This window comes from Aegilops tauschii, chromosome 7 (assembly GCF_002575655.3).
Source record: "Aegilops tauschii subsp. strangulata cultivar AL8/78 chromosome 7, Aet v6.0, whole genome shotgun sequence".
Classification (NCBI taxonomy): domain Eukaryota; kingdom Viridiplantae; phylum Streptophyta; class Magnoliopsida; order Poales; family Poaceae; genus Aegilops; species Aegilops tauschii.
Genome location: NC_053041.3, coordinates 19,428,612 through 19,448,839, shown reverse-complemented (window position 1 = coordinate 19,448,839; position 20,228 = coordinate 19,428,612). Strand labels below are relative to the sequence as shown.

The 20,228-nt window shown below is 46.2% G+C and overlaps 1 protein-coding gene across 1 annotated transcript; it reads right to left on the bottom strand.

Moving 5' to 3' along the window:
* Positions 1 to 763: 763 nt before the first annotated feature.
* LOC109779205 (uncharacterized) lies at positions 764 to 2,101 on the bottom strand. Its single transcript, XM_020337814.4, has one exon. It carries the CDS (start codon positions 1,949 to 1,951, stop codon positions 1,031 to 1,033), a length of 921 nt encoding a protein of 306 aa, XP_020193403.1. The 5' UTR covers positions 1,952 to 2,101; the 3' UTR covers positions 764 to 1,030.
* Between the last annotated feature and the right edge of the window lie 18,127 nt (positions 2,102 to 20,228).

The window sequence follows — 20,228 nt, the reverse complement described above, 5'->3', positions numbered from 1 at the left end:
GATGATGTTGCGCCAGTACTTTTGGAACACGAATAATGTTGCAGAAATATTTTTAATGAAAAGATGATATCATCTATGGTGTGAATCAAGGAAGTTATGCAACTAAGAGATGATGTTGCGGGAGGACTTTGCCAACAAACCTTTGTTGCGAAAAGTATAAAAAAGCATCGCCGGCAGGAGCGACGACGGGGAGAGAGAGAGAGAGAGAGAGAGAGAGAGAGAGAGAGAGAGAGAGAGAGGGAAGTCTGGAGCGGCGCAACTGGGCAGATGGTGGCCGGAGAAGAGCTCGGACGTGCGCGCTCGAGCAACTGCCAGGCTGCGAGCGGGTGGAAGGAGACGGAGAGTACATAAGGAAAGGATAAAAACACGTATTAACGTAGGAGGTGCCACGCACAGTGTGTGTTATCCGCCGGCTGAACCATAGGGTTTTCCATATAGTAATTGTTCTTAGAGGGATCAGGGATGATCGCTGAGAGATTTATGATGCTGAACTACAGAAAATGCCCATGGCGCCCAAGTATACTTTTGGTGTAGTATTCATGCATCCAGACCATCTGATCACAAAAATAAACAGCCCAAAACCAGTTGGTGTTCTGTAAAATCTCTTATATGTAATTGTATCACAGACAAAACTAATGATTTTTTTCATGAGGTTAGAGTGGATGCTAGATTTTCTGTGGAGAGTACAGTAGAAATAATTCCATAAAAAAAACCACAGGATTCAATTCTACTAATAAAACCACCAACATATGAAAAATTCCTATAAAAGAACCTTCAAATCAAAGGTGCCTTTAATTTATCAAGCACATGTGACAACATACACAAATCTCACAAATATACATACGAATTTGATCGGCTCGAACATATCGAATACCACCAATAACACACAGCACAATCCCGGCATCACTGGTGCGCCGGCCAAGGATGCCTAGTATGGCGGCATCACCACGTGAATTTTACGGAAAAAAGTACAAGCCGCCGGCACACCGTGCAACGAAACGCTGGAAAATCAGGGGTGGAAACCGAGGTTTCAACTGTACAAACATCGGCCGTCCCATGCAGGAGCTGCCGGACACCCGAAACCACCACCGTAGTAGTACGGCGCCGTCATCGGCGGGTAACAGCTCACCGGAGCAAAGTCTACTGTGGGGTACAAACTGCTATCCGGCTCCCCCACCGTCGGGTAAATTCCACGGCTCGATGTCTCCTGCATCGGTGGGTAGACCGCAATCGGCTCCGGTGAGCTTGAGCACGTGACCGTGTCGGCGTTCACCGGCGGGTAAACCGCGAGGTGCTCCAGTGGCCCCCACTCCATCACCGGGTACATCCCGGAGGACGACACCGTCGACTGTGGCGGCGGCGGCGGGGGAGGGGCCGGGCTAGCGGGCGATACCGGCTCGCCGTCGCTACTGCGGTCCTCTTGGTCGTCGTCGTCGTCGTCGACGGTCCTCCCGTGGTGGAAGGCGTAGGAGAAGGAGATGACGCCGTTGGGCTGCCTGCGGTCCTCGGACGCGGTCAGCTGGTAGGACACGCGGCGCGTCCTGCCGTCGGCGACGAGGTCGGAGAGCGGCACGACGGCCGACGCGGCGAGCACGTCCCCGAGGACGGCCACCTCGGCCTTGAGCTCGAACCGCACGAGAAGGACGCTGTCGTCGTGGTCACCGTGCCCGTCCTTCTTTTTCCCCGCGGCTTCCTGCTCTGACGCCAGCGAGGCGTCGTCGGGAAGGCGGAGCCGCAGGCGCTCGTCCCACTCGGGGTTCTCGCCGCCGGCGCGGTCGGTGGGGGTCTTGACGCGGTGGCGGCGGACGTTCTTGCCGGCAGACGACGGCGTGACGGAGACGGAGGCGTAGAGGCACGGCGTGTGGAACGGGAGCGACGACCTGACGCCCCGGCACGACACCCAGGTGATGTCGATGGCCGCCGGCTCCGGCCGGCGCCGCAGGCAACCCATCCGCAAGAGCTCGGGGTGCCGAGGACTCGACTCTGGGTTGCCTACTTGGCTTGGTGTTGGTTAAGAAGGTGCTGGACGACGCGGTGGAGGGAGACGACTGGAGGGAGGAAGTCGTGTGCGAGGCTGCGCGTTTGAGTCCGACGGGAAATCAAGTCGGTAGGTTTGGAACGGGTCCGTGTCAGATTAATGGCGCGGCATTAACTTCGGGTTGCTGTCACGGACTGGAGGAGGTTGCGCGGCAACTTCTTCTATTGTGGAAAAAGCTACGTGCAGGGAGAACTCGGTGATAGACAGGGAAGTCACGAAGACTTTTCCCTTGTTTTTCTGCGAAGGAGGTAGACTTTTCTTGGGTGTGCGTGTGTGGTGGACCAGAATTGCAGTGGAAATCTACAGGGAGTTGGGGACAAGACATCTGTCACCACGATGAAACCTTGAGAAACACACAACGAAACCTCATGAAAGCATATGTGACGGTTCTAAAGAGTTTCATGGAACAGTGAGCAAGAAAGCCAGACCATCGCCCACTCGTGCTCTCGCGTTGCCCTGAATGGGCGACGAAACCCTAGCCGCCCAAGCCACCTACCCCTCCTCTCGCTCCCTCGCCGCCGCCACCTGAGGACGTCACCTGCTGCCATGCGGCCTCCAGTGAAGGCGGTGGTAAGGCTCTCTGCTACCCTGCACCGTTGCAGGGACCTTTGGTCGCTGGGGAGGCTACCCTGGTTCTGGCTGGTGGTGTTGACCTCTCCGATCGCGTGGGCGCCGGTTGGATGATGGAGATGCTTCGCTGCTCGGTTCTTCAGCCTCCTTCATTATGTTACCCTCCCCTCCCCCCCGGATCCGGCACGCTAAGGCTGTCAGATCTGGCTCAAGAGGGTGTGGTGGAGGAAGCCTGAAACGGGAGAATCTCCCCTGGTCGACTCCGCATCGATGTTGAATAGACCCAACTGGAATAAGTATGTAATGGGGCAAAAACCATTGCAGACAACCAAACATGTCTACAATATTCAATGAAAACAAATCCAGCTGACAGTCACGCAGGGTTCCATGGGTCGACGTATTACCAATTTTGAACCGTGATTTTTTGGGGTAAATATCTTTATTTCACAGGTCGAGAAAAATGTTAATTATTCTTTAAAATAGAAAATATATTGTGGAAAATGAAAATAATTTCTTGTACACACATTTTTTTATTTTTTATTCTGAAAAATGTTTATCGCTATTAACAAAATTGTTCGAGTATAAATTTATTTTATTCATGTATGGTTTATGTATTAAAAAATTCCATGCTTTATTTTAAAAGGTTTGTATATATATGAAGTAAACTATTTTCATCATATATTTCAAAAATGTTGATGGCACCCGAGAAGGGGGCGGGGGGGGGGGGGGGGGGTGTTGTTCTACAGAAGGTCAACGATGTTTATCCTCTCTCTCGCTCTAGTCTGAACAAAGCGGTAGGGAAGATAAAGATTATGTGGGTGGGTGGGTGGGGGGGGGGGGGGCGTGTTCTAATCTGACGGTTACAGGTGCACTAATCCAACAATCGTGTTATGACTGGCGTGGCGCTTGGGCCGGTCCACTGGCATAGAGCACTGGCCTTCACTATACTTCTTTTGGGAACTTCTTTTATCTGATTTTACATGACTTTTTTATCGACTGGGAAAGTGTTTTGGGTGGGCTACTTGTTTTTTTGACTCCAACTTACTCAAGACCCTAACATCGCATTGCCTTCTCCCACATCCCTTCGCCTCAGAGACACATAGACGGTAATGGCTGCCACTTCTGGTTTAGAGCAATGCGTCGGTGACCATTGCTGGAAGCCGCAACCACTACTGGAAGTAGGACCGTCACCGCCGATGCTCGCCGCCCAAACGTTAAAGTTATTAAACAGGGTTGAACCATACTCTGGTTCAACCGCGTGGAATTCTGCAATTCACATCGATGAATTACATCGCCTGTTCCGATCGATCACCGCACTAGGCCTCCGATTGCCACCTCATGATTGTTGGATACAACTTAACATGTGCACGATTCTAACCAGTCCTCCTTCTTCCATGCCTCCGCGGGCCGCACATGCATCTGGGCCGTATCTAGCCCCTGCCCGTTCGCGGCTCCACGGTGGCACACTTGCACCATCCGCCGTTTCCGCTCCGCTCGCTGCACCGCCCCACCTACTCCGCATTGCGCGCTTGCACGAGGAATAGTTGGCTTGTCACTCAAGCATCATCAGCTCGCCGCCCTAGTCACAACATGTTCAATGCCAGTTGCAGCTCCGCCACATGCTTGCCGCAGTTCCCAACCTCGTCCGTTGCAACTTCGGCACGCCCCGTCGCAACAACATCATGCGTCGATCGCAACACCCGTGCACGACCTTTCCTGCCCACGATACCCCCTTGCAACATCCACACTAGTCCATTGTAGCACTAACACATGGAGCGTAGCTACCTTGCAGCGCTGAGCTGCCGGCGTAGCAATAGTGCAACGCGGTGCGGTGGACACCGGCTCCTGTGGCAACATCTCCGCTCCGGAGGAGGTAGGGCACGGGGGGTGGGGGGTCACGGTTGAGGAGAGATGTGAGAGGGGGAGCTCATCCACGAGGGCAGGGAAGGAGCAAGGGGTAGGTGATGGAGGAATGGATTAGCACTTGACAGAAATGAGAATGAGGTAGGCGAATAAAAATCTGGCTACCAGAGGTTGTCGACACAAGCTAAGACTTGCATGGAGCCCACAAACAGAGGATGGATGGAGGGTGTGACACATTGATGCGAGGCGACCGAGACGAGAGGTGATCGGTTGCACGATATCCACAGATTTCCTAAATCAAGGGAGACCACAAGGATTACATGGACATTATTGCTTAAAAACTACTACGTGATTGGAATTCAAAAACTAGTACATGGGGTGAGCTAATGACGTGTCACTTCTGTGATGAAATCCGAGTCTGAAAGAATTGATGGCTGAATCGCACCGTCTTATCGACAAAGAGCTTTGTCCTTTAAGCCTTTGAAGCAAAAATAGCCGCAAATCCTTCCCTGCTCGCTAGCTCCAGAACTCGATTTTGTAATGTGTGTTTATACTCATTCTCGACTTAAATTTCTTATGCATCCCATTCCACGCTAGATCGCACTTTTGTGACAGTCTATGCCAATCATCCTGCTCATCGTTGTTGCTTTCCTCCTAGCAAGTAAATGTGATCCTGCTACATGGGATGAAGCTAGTTATTTATAAGAGATAATTTTGCAAAAAAATATAGGAGGTCATTAAGTGACAAACGTCATGTGTGGTCCATATACCATCATTTCTTTACCAAACATCACACGCCACCTGTTGTGACCTTTTAATTATACCGCGATTGAGATAGTTGTCGACATCTGCCGCACTCACGGCACATATAAATATGGGCAGCCCTAAGCGGAATTTATCTAGTAAGCCATGACAAACAAGCCATGCCGAACTCAAGCTATTGTATATAAGTGGATAGTGCTTTTATGAAGTGTGTCTATGACCCCGTTGGAATCGCAAGTGTATATATTGCACAATACGAGTTCGTGTCAATCCAGCTTGGTTAACTTTTTTTTGTATATGTGGCCTTGATCTTCAAGACTTTTACCTACATCAAGAGAGATTCGGTGAACTTAAACACGAACACGCGAGGGACTTTAGTGTGAATTGTACCCCCTCCATTCCAAAATATAAAACGTTTTGGTAGTTCACACTAGTAGAAAACGACTTTACGTGAGCCCCATTAGTCCCAGTTTGGAAATGGACCGGTTCTAATGTGTCTCAGTTCTACGGCCTCCTTACCTAAGGCGATCTCGATCCGGCCCCCTCGGACTGCCATATTTGTCTCTCGAGGGTGTGGTGGAGGAAGCATGAAACGGGAGTCTCCCCTGGTAGGCTCCGCATCATTGTCGAACAGACCCAATTGGGACAAAAATGCAAAGGGGTAAAAAAAGATGCAGACAACCAAACATGTCTACATTTTTTAATTAAAGAATCCAGCCGAGTGCTGCTATCCTGCGCCTAGTGCGTGGAAGAATAGAGCTAACGCTCACGCAGGCTGTGCCATGGGTCGGCCTATTACCAATTTTGAACCATGATTTTTCTGGGGAAATATCTTGACGTCACAGGCTGAGAAAAAATGTTCATTGTTTTTTAAAATAGAAAAAATATATTGTAGAAAATAAAAAGAATTTATTGTACACATATTTATTTATTTTTTATTTGCAAAGTTGTCCGTGTATAAATTTATTTTAGTCATGTATGGATTATGTATTTAAAAAATTTCCATGTTTTATTTAAAAAGGTTTATATATATGAAGTAAACTATTTTCATCACTGAAGGTCAACGATGTTTATCCTCTCTCTCTCTCCCTCTCTCTGGTCTCAGACAAAGCGGTAGGGAAGAAAAAGATGATGTACGGGTGGGGGAGGGTGTCAAATCTGACGGTTACAGGTGGACTAATCCAATGATCGTGGTACAACTGACGAGTCGCTTGGCTCGGTCGATTGGCACAGAGCGCTGGCCTTCGCTATACTTCTTTCTTGGAAGTTCTTTTACCTGATTTTTAGGGGACTTTTTTATTGACTGGGAAAATGGTTTGGGCGGCCTAGTTGTCGCTTTGTCTCCAACTTGCTCAAGACCCAACCATCGCCTTGCCTTCTCTCGCATCCCTTCGCCTCAGACACGTAGACGACAATGGCTGCCACTTCTGGTTCAGAGCAGTGCGCTGGCGAGCATTGCTGCAGCCGCAACCATTACTGGATGCAGGACCATCACCACCGACACTCACCGCCCAAACGGTAAAGTTATTAAACCGAGTTGAACCACACACTGGATCAACCGGGTTCGATTCTATGATTCACATCGATGAATTACATCACCCGTTTCGGTCGATCGCTGCACCAGGCCTCCGATTGCCACCCTCGTGGTTGTTGGATACAACTTCACACACGCATGATTCCAAGCAGTCCTCCTCCTCCCATGCCTCCGTGGGCCCCACATGCATCCCAGCCATAGCAGGCCCCTGCATGTTCACGCTCCGCTCGCTGCTCTAGTCGCAACATGTTCGCCGTTCACACTCCGCTCGCGTTCGCATGAGGAATAGTTGGCTTGTCAGTGAAGCATCGTCATATGCTTGCCGTTCTAGTAGCAACATGTTTAATGCCAGTTGCATCTTCGCCACGCGCTTGTCATAGTTCCCAACGCCGTTTGTCGCAACTCATGCGCGCCTCGTCACAACAACATCACGCGCCGGTCAGAACACCTGTGCACCACCTTCCAAGCGCCTACGGTACCCGTTTGCATCACCCGCGCTAGGCCATGGTAGCACTGACACATGGAGCATGGTTACCTTGCAGCGCTGAGCTGATGGTGTAGCAGCAGTGCAGCGCGGTGCGGTGGCCACCGCCCCCTGCGGCAATGTCTCTGCTCTGGAGGAGGTAGGGGATGAGGGAGGTTCACACTTGAGGAGAGATGTGAGAGGAGGAGCTCATCCATGGGGGTAGGGAAGGAGCAAGAGGTATGTGATGCAAGAATGGATTAGCACTCGACAGAAATGAGAATGAGGTATGCGATGAAACAAGTGGCTACGAGAGGTCGTCGAGGAGTTAAGGCTTGCATGGGGCTCACAAACAGAGGATGGATAGAGGGTGTGACACGTTGATGCGAGGCGACTGACGCAAGAGGTAATCGGTCGCCCAATATACATAGATTTCCTAAATCAAAGGGGACCACCAAGGATTACATGTGCACAATGGCTTATGAAACTTTACGTGATTGGAATTCCAAAAACTATTACATGAGGCAACCTAACCACATGTCACTTCTGTGATGGAAACTGCATATGAAAGATCTATCGGCTGAATCCCACTGCTTTATCAACAAAGAGCCTTGTTGTTTAAGCCTCTAAAGCAAAAGGAGCCCCAACTTCTCTCCTGCTTGCTAGCATCATTCATTCTGTGTTGGTACTCATCCTTGATTTAATTTTCTGATACATCCCATTCCACACTAGATCACGCTTTGTGTGAGTCTCTGCCATTCACCCTGTTCAGCCTCGTTGCCTTCTACACTTTGACATTCCCCCTAGCAACTGAATATGATTCTGCTGCGTGGGGATGAAACTGGTTATTTATAGGAGGTCAGCAAGTGATAAATATTGTGCGTGGCCCATATACCATCATTTCTTTACCAAAACATCACATGCCATTTGTTGCGACCTTTTAATTCTACCATGAGTGAGGGTAGTTCTCGGCATTTGTCCCAGTCATGACATATATAAATATGAGCTGCCCTAAGCGAAATGCAGCCAGCAAGCCATACTAAACTCAAGCTATTATATAAGTGGATAGTGCTTAGATGAAGTGTGTCAATGATCCTGTTGGAATGGTGGGTATATATATTGCACGAGAAGAGTTCGTTTTAATCCAATTTTGTTAACTTTTTTTTTTTGTATTTGTGGACCTTGATCTTCAAGACTTTTACCTACATCAAGAGAGATTCGGTGAACTTAAACACAAACACGTGAGGGACTTAATTGTGTATTGTACTAGTGGTACCAGAGTAGTAGCTATGCATGAGAAACACATGAAAAACCTCTTTTTCCATGAATAGATAGTTCGTGCTTTTCAATTAGGCAGGCCAGATAAATACAAGCAACTTCACGCGACATCAAAGGGTAAAAAAATACCCTAAAACAAACAGCAATCACATCTAGGGAGGCAAATTGCGTATAACATTTCGAGAAGCACCTGAAAAACATTTTGGAGGGATCGAGCTAACGGCGGCTATTCGGTGGCATGTGGCTCTCGATTTCTCTATTCGATGGCTTCGCTACGCTTCTTTTCCGGAACTTCTTTCATCTGATTTTTAGAGGACTGTTTTATTGGCTTGGAAAATGGTTTGGGTGGCCTCGTTGTTGCTTTGTCTCCAACTTTCTCAAGACCCAACCATCGCATTGCCTCCTCCCTTCGCCTCAGACATGTCGACGACTATGGCTGCCACTTACGGTTCGCAGCAGTGCGGCGACGACCAATGTCTGCAGCCACACTCGGGGCCAACAACGTGGGACTCTACGATTCGCATAGTTGAATTACATCACCAGCTTCATTCGATCAGTGCACCAGCCCTCAGATTCCCCCCTTCATGCCTGCTGGATACAACTCCACAAGTGCATGGTTCTAGTAGAAAGTGTAGTCCCTCCTTCCATATATATAGGGCCTAATGTGTTTTTCGAGATTGGCTATGACTATTGATAAGATTAATAGTATATGAGTTTAATGTAAAAATTATATCATTGGAAACTCCTTTCGAATACGAAATTAACGGTATGCTTTTATGTGACTTGCATTTCATATATAATTGCTCTAACATGTGGTCAAAGTTAGCCTCGAAAAATGCATTAGGCCCTATATAAATGGATAGAAGGAGTAATATTGTGGCTCCGCGGTGGCGCGCCTGGTCCACTTGCATTTCATATATTATTGCTCCACCGCTCGCTGCACCGCCCAGCTTGCTCCGCACTATGCGTACAAGGAATTGCTAGCAGACGGCATCATCGGTTTGCTGCTTGAGTCGCATCATGTCCAGCGCGACTTGCAGCATTGCCACGTGCTTGTCGCACCTCCCGACCTCGTTGGCTGCAAGCCCGCGACTCCCACGCGCCGTTTCGCAGTGACATCACACACCGATTGCAGCACCCGTGCACCACCTTCCCAGCACCTGCCTCGCCCCTTTGCAGCACCTGCACATGGAGTGGGGCTACCTTGCAGCACCGAGGTGCCGCGTAGCAGTAGTGCAGCACGGTGCGGTGGCCATGTCATGCACAGCTGTGATTTCGTCTCTGCTTTGGAGGATGTATGGGACGATGGAGGTTCACGCTTGAGGAGAAACCTAGGAGGGGGTGCTCATCCATGGGGGTAGGGAAGGAGCAGCAGGAGGTACGTGACGGGGGAATGGATTAGGGCTCAAGGGATACGGGAATGAGGTAGGCGATGGAATGATTGAATGCGAGAGGTCATCGAAGAGATAAGACTCGCATAGGTCCCACACACAGAGGATGAGAGGTGGGTGTGAAATGCTGGTGTGTGGCGGCTGATGCGAGATGTAAGCGGTCGCCTGATGTCCATAGATTTCGTAAATCAAAGGAGACCACCAAGGATTGTCTGGGCGCGATGGTTTTAAAAGCTACTACTATGTGATTGGAGTTAAAAAAAATTGTACGTGACTGATATGTAGGCTGAATCGCACCGTATTATTTTTTGAGGTAAACCACGTGAATTTATTCATAAGCAGAGTTACAAACATACACGTAGGCACAATCTAGAGCAATACTTTGCAAGAAGGACCTCACAAGAAAAGCAATGAAGCCCTTCAGGGGCCTAAAAGCAAAACCACCAATAGTCATCGCCTTATGTCATTGTCGCCGGAGCTTCGCCGGCGAGAAGGGTGACACCAACATGCCCAAGACAGAAGAAATGCCAAAGCAGACAAAGCTGCATCGTGATTCAGTGAAGCATGGCGCCATGCGACCTCTTATTGACAATGAGCCTTGTTGTTTAAGCCTCTCAAGCAAAAAGAGCCGCAAATTCTTCCCTACTTGCAAGTAGGGCATTTTGGAGACTGAGCTCCATGGAGGACTTCATTTTGAAATATTCAAAATTCAAACTTTTCAGTCTCAACAATTTATAAGAATAAATACAAATGTATGCAAGGATGTAATGTGCATGTGTGAAAAATTTCAGGATGAAATACCTTGAATTGTAAGCTACACAAAAAAACAAAATCATAGACTTTAAAAATAACAGTACATATGCTAAATAAGCCTTAGATTTGTCTTTTTTGTGTAGCTCTCATTTTAATGTATTCCGACCTGAAAATTGGCACACATGTTCATAATGTATCTAGGTATATGCATAATCTTTTCAGAATTTTTTTAACCAAAAAGGTTTGAATTTTGTACTTTCCGAATTAAGGACTCCATGGAGCTCGGTCTCCGTTTGGCATTTTTGCCTACTTGCTAGCTTCATTACGCAAATTCGCACTACATGTTTATATTCCTTCTTGACTTAACTTTCTGATACATCCCATTCCATGCTAGATCACGCTTTGTGACAATATATGCCATTCACCATGCTCATCGTAGTTGCTTTTCTCCTACACTTCGGCATTATCTCCTAGCAACTAAATGTGATCCTGCTACATGGGGATGAAGTTAGTTATTTATAGGAGGTCAGCAATCGACAAACGTTGTGGGTGGCCCATATACCATCATTTCTTGACCAAACATCACATGCCAACTGTTGTTACCTTTTATATTCTACGGCAAGTGAGGTAGTTGTCGCCGTCTCTTGCACTCGTGGCATATATAAATATGAGCAACCCTACGGAATGTGGTTAGCAAGCCATGACAAACAAGTCATACAAAACTCAAGCTATCATATAAGTGGATAGTGCTTACATGAAGTGTGTCTATGATCCTGTTGGAATCACATGTATATATATTGCACAATAAGATTTCGTTTCAATCCAGTTTGGCTATCTTTTTTTTTTTGGTATATGTGGACCTTGATCTTCAAGACTTGCCTACATCAAGAGAGATTTAGTGAACTTAAACACAAACACGTGAGGGGACTTTAGTGTGTAGTGTACTACTAATACCGCAGTAGTAGCTATGCATGAGAAACACATGATCTCCTTTTTCATAAATAGTTTGTTCACGGTTTTTAATTACACACGCAAGATAAATAAAAGCAACTTCATGTGACAACAAAGGGCAAAAATACCCTAAAACAACCAGCAATTACTTGAAAAAGGGCAAACTGGAAGAGGCCCACTAAAATTCTCTAGGGAGGCAAGTTGCGCCTAACATTTCGAGAAACACCTGAAAAACATTTACTAATATTTTGGACAGAGAGAGCATTATGCTAATTTTTTTCCTATAGCTTTTCAAATCACTAGTGCAGAACCGGGCTATAGCACCAGTTCGTAAGGGCCTTTAGTGCCGGTTCTGTAACCGGCACTAAAGGGTGGGGACTAAAGGCCCCCCCTTTAGTACCGGTTCTGCACGAACCGCCGCTAAAGGGCCACCACGTGGCATGAGCCAGCGCCGAGGGCGGGGAGCATTTTAGTACCGGTTGGTAACACCAACTGGTACTAAAATGTTTGGGGGGTTTTGGATTCATGTTTTTTTTCCTTTAATTTTGTGTTTTCCATTTAATTCTTTTTCGTTTGCTGGTATTTTACGATACTACATATTATACACGTTATGCATATATATAAATAGAATTTCTCGTAGAACCGATCATATATATATATGTATATATATGTATGTATATATATATATATATATATATATATATATATATATATATATATATATATATATATATCATCGAATGTCTCACAACCACCATTATTTACACATACACACACACACATACACACACACACACATACAATTAGGTATATATACAATTTCTCCTACATGTTGCCTTGGTGCCTTCGGAGCACGACGACAATTGGGAGTGGTTCATGGGGGCGGTAGCGGGTAATGGTATTCTCCTTCGGGATCTATGACATGGTCGAGCAAAAATCCCGCTATTTCCTCTTGAAGTGCTCGTATGCGCTTCGTTGGTAGGAGCTGCTCCCGCATGTCTTTGAACTGTTAAGAAGGAGATCAATATGCATGTGTATTAGTTGTGCGACAAGATATCGATAATTATGTAAAATTGTGAATAGTGTTCTGGCAAACGTACCCATTGTTGTCTATCTGATTTGCTCCTTTCGGACGCCATCATGCGGATGTTCTCGCAAACATAGTATGCACACACTTCAGTCCCCGGCGCCTGCTTCAGGGCCTTTACGAGAATAGAATTTAATCAGATAATAATTAATCAAGCATGATAATTAATTAATAGTATTGAAACAAGAATTAAAGAGATGGTAGCTAGCTAGTACTACTTAATTACTTACCTTGGGTCGAAACCAAAACATATTTTGTCGCCATTTGCCTGAAGTCACCTTGATGAACTTTGCCCAAGCCCTGCCCGCCGGCAAAGAAAATGAATAAAGGGGTTATTAAATAGCTGATATCAGGAAATGACGAACTAAATAGGCCGAGATATAGTTAATAATGATTGAAATTACTTGTCGACTATCCCCTTCAAGATGGTGAAGTCACTTTCCTTTTTAAGTAGTGAGTCCAGTACTTCAAATGTTCCTTCTTCAACTTTAATGATTAACAAGATCTAGTGGTAACTTCATGCGCACACGTTTGCATGTCTTAATTAAGCGGGCATGTGCATAACACTAATCAACATCTAGCTAGCTAGTAAGCAAAAAACAGAATTTGTAGTACAAGACAGTGTGACTCATAGAAAGTTGTAAGGAAGTAGTATATCTTCATTGGTATTGAGGCGCTTCAAGAACTCTAGCATTTCATTCTCTACATCTTCTTTATACCAATCCAATTTCCATGTGTGTTCATTAATGGTATTTGGGTCAATGAACCCAATGCCATAGCGTCCAGATTTTTTCATCTCATACATCTTCATCCTGCATAATACCACATAAAAGAATATAGTGAGGATAATTACAGGTAATGATCGATCAATGAGCACTACAGCTAGCTTGGGACTTCAATTACAGAAAGAAATCACTTACAGACAATAGCAACTGACGAGAGATTTGTCGAGTGCTTCTTGATTGAATAACTGAAATAGTTCTGAATACTCAATGTTCAGAGCTAGCTTATGGAAGTAATGCTCTTCCTTGACGTTCACCATGAGGGACTCTCGATAGGAACTCTTGTTAATTGTCATGTACCAATCATGCAATTCATACATTCTCGTTGGGAGGTTCTTGACCTCCTCAGGCTCGACCAAAGGTTCACCGCAGACATATTTCCGTTTTATGTCCTCCTCTCTAAGCGGAGACATGGGCTCGACCTCGAGGAGTTGTCCAACAGTGATACCGAGCATTTTAGCCTGCCTTCTATGCTCGTCGGTTATTACCAGCTGACCGGCGCCGGTACTCTCATGTGTTGGTACAACAAGCGGGGGGATCGATTGCGTCGCCTGTTCTCCCAGCTGGGGAACGGGTTTCCCGCATTTTTTGCCAGCTGCTTGGCTCGAGCTCAAGCTCGACTCCTTCTGTAGTCGTGCTCGATGTGCCTTCCCCATTTGGCGCTCATAGTCTGAGTCAACAGGCTTGGGAGCTGGTGCTCTAGCCATACGAATAAAGTGGTCAATCTTTTCCTCAGGCACTTTCTCCCTTGGTGGCGGTGCCGGTTTCGGTCCAAAATGGGTGTCCACTTGGGCCTTCACTATGGCTGCGTTTTGCTCCTCGGTCATGTCGTAAGGCCTCTGAGGAAGAGGAGTGAGGCTTAGACCATATTGATATTGCTTGCCTCCGGCTATACCTCCTGTACTAACTCGACTCGTACCGCTACGCACCATTGATAACCCACAAGTATAGGGGATCGCAACAGTTTTCGAGGGTAGAGTATTCAACCCAAATTTATTGATTCGACACAAGGGGAGCCAAAGAATATTCTTAAGTATTAGCAATTGAGTTGTCAATTCAGTCACACCAGGATAACTTAATATCTGCAGCAAAGTGTTTAGTAGCAAAGTAGTATGATAGTGACAGTAACAGTGGCAAAGGTAACAGTAGCAGTATTGTAGTGATTGTAACAGTAGCAACGGTAAAGTAACTAAGCGAAGAACAATATGTGAAAAGATCGTAGGCATTGGATCGGTGATGGAGAATTATGCCGGATGTGGTTCATCATGTAACAGTCATAACATAGGGTGACACAGAACTAGCTCCAATTCATCAATATAATGTAGGCATGTATTCCGAATATAGTCATACGTGCTTATGAAAAAGAACTTGCATGACATCTTTTGTCCTACCGTCCCGTGTGTTAGGGATCGTACCATAATTTTAAAATTTTCCTATGCTCACCAAGATCCATCTATGGAGTATACTAGCAACGAGGGGAAAGGAGTGCATCTACATACCCTTGTAGATCGCGAGCGGAAGCGTTCCAATGAACGTTGTTGACGGAGTCGTACTCGTCGTGATTCAAATCACCGATGACCGAGTGCCGAACGGACGGCACCTCCGCGTTCAACACACGTACGGTGCAGCGACGTCTCCTCCTTCTTGATCCAGCAAGGGGGAAGGAGAGGTTGATGGAGATCCAGCAGCACGACGGCGTGGTGGTGGATGTAGCGGGATGTCGGCAGGGCTTCGCCGAGCTTCTGCGAGAGAGAGAGGTGTAGCAGGGGAGGAGGGAGGCGCCCAAGGCTGTTGTGTTGCTGCCCTCCCTCCCCCCTTTATATAGGCCCCCTGGGAGGGGGGGGGGCGCCGGCCAAGATCCCATCAAGGGAGGGGGCGGCGGCCAAGGGGGGAGACTTGCCCCCCAAGGCAAGTGGGGCGCCCCCCCACCCTAGGGTTTCCAACCCTAGGCGCAGGGGGGAGGCCCATGGGGGGCGCCCCAGCCCACTAGGGGCTGGTTCCCTTCCCACTTCAGGCCATGGGGCCCTCCGGGATAGGTGGCCCCACCCGGTGGACCCCCCGGACCCTTCCGGTGGTCCCGGTACAATACAGATAACCCCCGAAACTTTCCCGGTGGCCGAAACTTGACTTCCTATATATAATTCTTCACCTCCGGACCATTCCGGAACTCCTCGTGACGTCCGGGATCTCATCCGGGACTTCGAAGAACTTTCGGGTTTCCGCATACTCATATCTCTACAACCCTAGCGTCACCGAACCTTAAGTGTGTAGACCCTACGGGTTCGGGAGACATGCAGACATGACCGAGACGCCTCTCCGGTCAATAACCAACAGCGGGATCTGGATACCCATGTTGGCTCCCACATGTTCCACGATGATCTCATCGGATGAACCACGATGTCGAGGATTCAATCAATCCCGTATACAATTCCCTTTGTCAATCGGTATGTTACTTGCCCGAGATTCGATCGTCGGTATCCCAATACCTTGTTCAATCTCGTTACCGGCAAGTCTCTTTACTCGTACCGCAATGCATGATCCCGTGACTAACGCCTTAGTCACATTGAGCTCATTATGATGATGCATTACCGAGTGGGCCCAGAGATACCTCTCCGTCACACGGAGTGACAAATCCCAGTCTCGATCCGTGCCAACCCAACAGACACTTTCAGAGATACCCGTAGTGTACCTTTATAGTCACCCAGTTACGTTGTGACGTTTGGCACACCCAAAGCACTCCTACGGTATCCGGGAGTTGCACGATCTCATGGTCTAAGGAATAGATACCTGACATTGGAAAAGCTCTAGCAAACGAAACTACACGAGCTTTTATGCTATGCTTAGGATTGGGTCTTGTCCATCACATCATTCTCCTAATGATGTGATCCCGTTATCAATGACATCCAATGTCCATAGTCAGGAAACCGTGACTATCTGTTGATCAACGAGCTAGTCAACTAGAGGCTTACTAGGGACACGTTGTGGTCTATGTATTCACACATGTATTACGATTTCCGGATAATACAATTATAGCATGAACAATAGACAATTATCATGAACAAAGAAATATAATAATAACCATTTATTATTGCCTCTAGGGCATATTTCCAACACCGTGGCAGCGGGGTCCTAGCGGAAACTAAGGGATATTAAGGCCTCCTTTTAATAGAGTACCGGACCAAAGCATCAACACATAGTGAATATATGAACTCCTCAGGTCATCAGCGGGAGTGGTCCCGATTATTGTCACTTCGGGGTTGCCGGATCATAACACATAGTAGGTGACTACAGACTTGCAAGATAGGATCAAGAACTCACATATATTCATGAAAACATAATAGGTTCAGATCTGAAATCATGGCACTCGGGCCCTAGTGACAAGCATTAAGCATAGCAAAGTCATAGCAACATCAATCTCAGAACATAGTGGATACTAGGGATCAAACCCTAACAAAACTAACTCGATTACATGATAGATCTCATCCAACCCATCACCGTCCAGCAAGCCTACGATGGAATTACTCACACACGGCGGTGAGCATCATGAAATTGGTGATGGAGGATGGTTGATGATGACGACGGCGACGGATTCCCCTCTCTAGAGCCCCGAACGGACTCCAGATCAGCCCTCCCGAGAGAGTTTAGGGCTTGGCGGCGGCTCCGTATCATAAAACGCGATGAATCCTTCTCTCTGATTTTTTTTCTCCCCAAACGTGAATATATAGAGTTGGAGTTGAGGTCGGTGGAGCTCCAGGGGGCCCACGAGGCAGGGGGCGCGCCAGGGGGCAGGCGCGCCCCCCACCCTCGTGGAAAGGGTGTGGGCCCCCTGGCCTTGATTCTTTCACCGGTATTTTTTATTATTTCCAAAAATAATCTCCGTGAAGTTTCAGGTCATTCTGAGAACTTTTGTTTCTGCACAAAGATAACACCATGGCAATAACTGCGTCAGTCCGGGTTAGTTCCATTCAAATCATGCAAGTTAGAGTCCAAAACAAGGGCAAAAGTGTTTGGAAAAGTAGATACGTTGGAGACGTATCAACTCCCCCAAGCTTAAACCTTTGCTTGTCCTCAAGCAATTCAGTTGATAAAGTGAAAGTGATAAAGAAAAACTTTTACAAACTCTTTTTGCTCTTGTTGTTATAAATATGTAAAGCCAGCATTCAAGTTTTCAACAAAGATTATGAACTAACCATATTCACAATAACATTTAGGTCTCATGTTTACTCATATCAATGGCATAATCAACTAGCGAGCGGTAATAATAAATCTCGGATGACAACACTTTCTCAAAACAATCATGATATGATATAACAAGATGGTATCTCGCTAGCCCTTTCTGAGACCGCAAAACATAAATGCAGAGCACCTTTAAAGATCAAGGACTGACTAGACATTGTAATTCATGGTAAAAGAGATCCAATATAAATTAACAATAATGAATGCAATGACAGCGGTGCTCTCCAGCTGGTGCTTTTTAATAAGAGGGTGATGACTCAACATAAAAGTAAATAGATAGGCCCTTCGCAGAGGGAAGCAGGGATTTGTAGAGGTGCCAGAGCTCGATTTTGAAATAGAGATAAATAATATTTTGAGCGATATACTTTCATTGTCAACATAACAACCAAGAGATGGCGATATCTTCCATGCTACACACATTATAGGCGGTTCCCAAACAAAATGGTAAAGTTTATACTCCCCCTCCACCAACAAGCATCAACCCATGGCTTGCTCGAAACGACGAGTGCCTCCAACTAACAATAGTCCCGGGGGAGTTTTGTTTGCAGTTATTTTGATTTGATTTGCTTATAGCATGGGACTGGGCATCCCGGCGACCAGTCATTTTCTCATGAGTGAGGAGCGGAGTCCACTCCTCTTGAGAATAACTGCCTAACATGGAAGATACGGACAACCCTAGTTGATACATGAGCTATTCGAGCATACAAAACAGAATTTCATTTGAAGGTTTAGAGTTTGGCACATACATATTTACTTGGAACAGCAGGTAGATACCGCATATAGGAAGGTATGGTGGACTCATCCGGAATAACTTTGGGGTTTAAGGGATTGGATGCACAAGCAGTATTCCCGCTTAGTACAAGTGAAGGCTAGCAAAAGACTGGGAAGCGACCAACTAGAGAGCGACAACAGTCATGAACATGCATTAAAATTAATGAGCATCGAGTGCAAGCATGAGTAGGATATAATCCACCATGAACATAAATATCGTGAAGGCTATATTGATTTGTTTCAACTACATGTGTGAACATGTGCCAAGTCAAGTCACTTAAATCATTCAAAGGAGGATACCACACCATCATACCACATCACAACCATTTTAATAGCATGTTGGCACGCAAGGTAAACCATTATAAACTCCTAGCTAATTAAGCATGGCATAAGTAACTATAATCTCTAATTTTCATTGCAAGCATGTTTCATTCATAATAGGCTGAATCAGGAACGATGAACTAATCATATTTACAAAAACAAAAGAGGTCGAGTTCATACCAGCTTCTCTCATCTCAATCAGTTCATCATATATCGTCATAATTGCCTTTCACTTGCACGACCGAACGGTGTGAATAATAATAATAGTGCACGTGCATTGGACTAAGCTGGAATCTGCAAGCATTCAATAAATAGGAGAAGACAAGGCAATATGGGCTCTTGGTTAAATCAACAACAATGCATATAAGGGCCACTTCAACAATTTCATCATGGTCTTCTCCTATCGAACCCCAAAGAAAAGAAAAGAAATAAAACTATTTACACGGGAAAGCTCCCAACAAGCAAAAGAAGAACGGGAAATCTTTTTGGGTTTTCTTTTAATTATTACTACTACAAGCATGACAAGTAAACTAGCTAAATGCTACAACTATTTTTAGTTTTCTTAAGGTTTTTCAAACACACAAGAAGAAAGCAGGAAAAAGAAAATAAACTAGCATGGATGACACAATGAAAAAGTATGAGCACCGACAATTAGCATGAGTGTGTGAACATAAATGTAATTTCTGTGAGAAATACGTACTCCCCCAAGCTTAGGCTTTTGGCCTAAGTTGGTCTATTGCCACGGGTGGCCTGGCGGATATCCAAAGTTGTAGTTGGGGTCGTACTGAGATGCAGCGGCTATTGCATTGTGGGCTGCAGCTTGGAGGCGAACTGCCCTCGTCCTCCTCTCGTACTCATTTGCCTCCTCCCTGGTTATGAAATATCTACCCTTTGGCTGAAAGTCAAAGAGAGTAGGAGCAGGGAGAACAATATTGACGGCGTGACGCCTGTCAAAGATTACTCGGTACTGGAGAGGCGGTTCATTCCTCTCAACAAACTGATGGTGAACCATGGCATTAAAATCCAGATAAGAAGGAGGCAATTCCATATCATGCTCACGTATGGGTACATCAAGAAAATTAGCTAAACGGGTTGCATAAATTCCACCAAAGAAATCTCCATTAAATCTATTGTTATGCAACCTACGTGCAACAATGGCTCCCAAATTATAATGTTTATCTCCTAATACAGCACTCCTAAGAACACTGAGATTAGGGACACACATGTGACATGCTTCATCCTTACCATTTATGCATCTGCCTATGAAGAGAGCAAAATAATGTATAGCAGGAAAATGAATGCTCCCTATGGTAGCTTGTGTTATATCTCTAGACTCCCCCACAGTTATACTAGCAAGAAAATCTCTAAACTCAGATTTGCGAGGCTCACTAGTGCTACCCCATTGTGGAAGTCTGCAAGCAGTGGTAA

Coding starts and splice junctions, on each gene's coding strand:
- LOC109779205 (XM_020337814.4), bottom strand. CDS start 1,951: ATGGGTTGCCTGCGGCGCCGGCCGGAGCCGGCGGCCATCGACATCACC.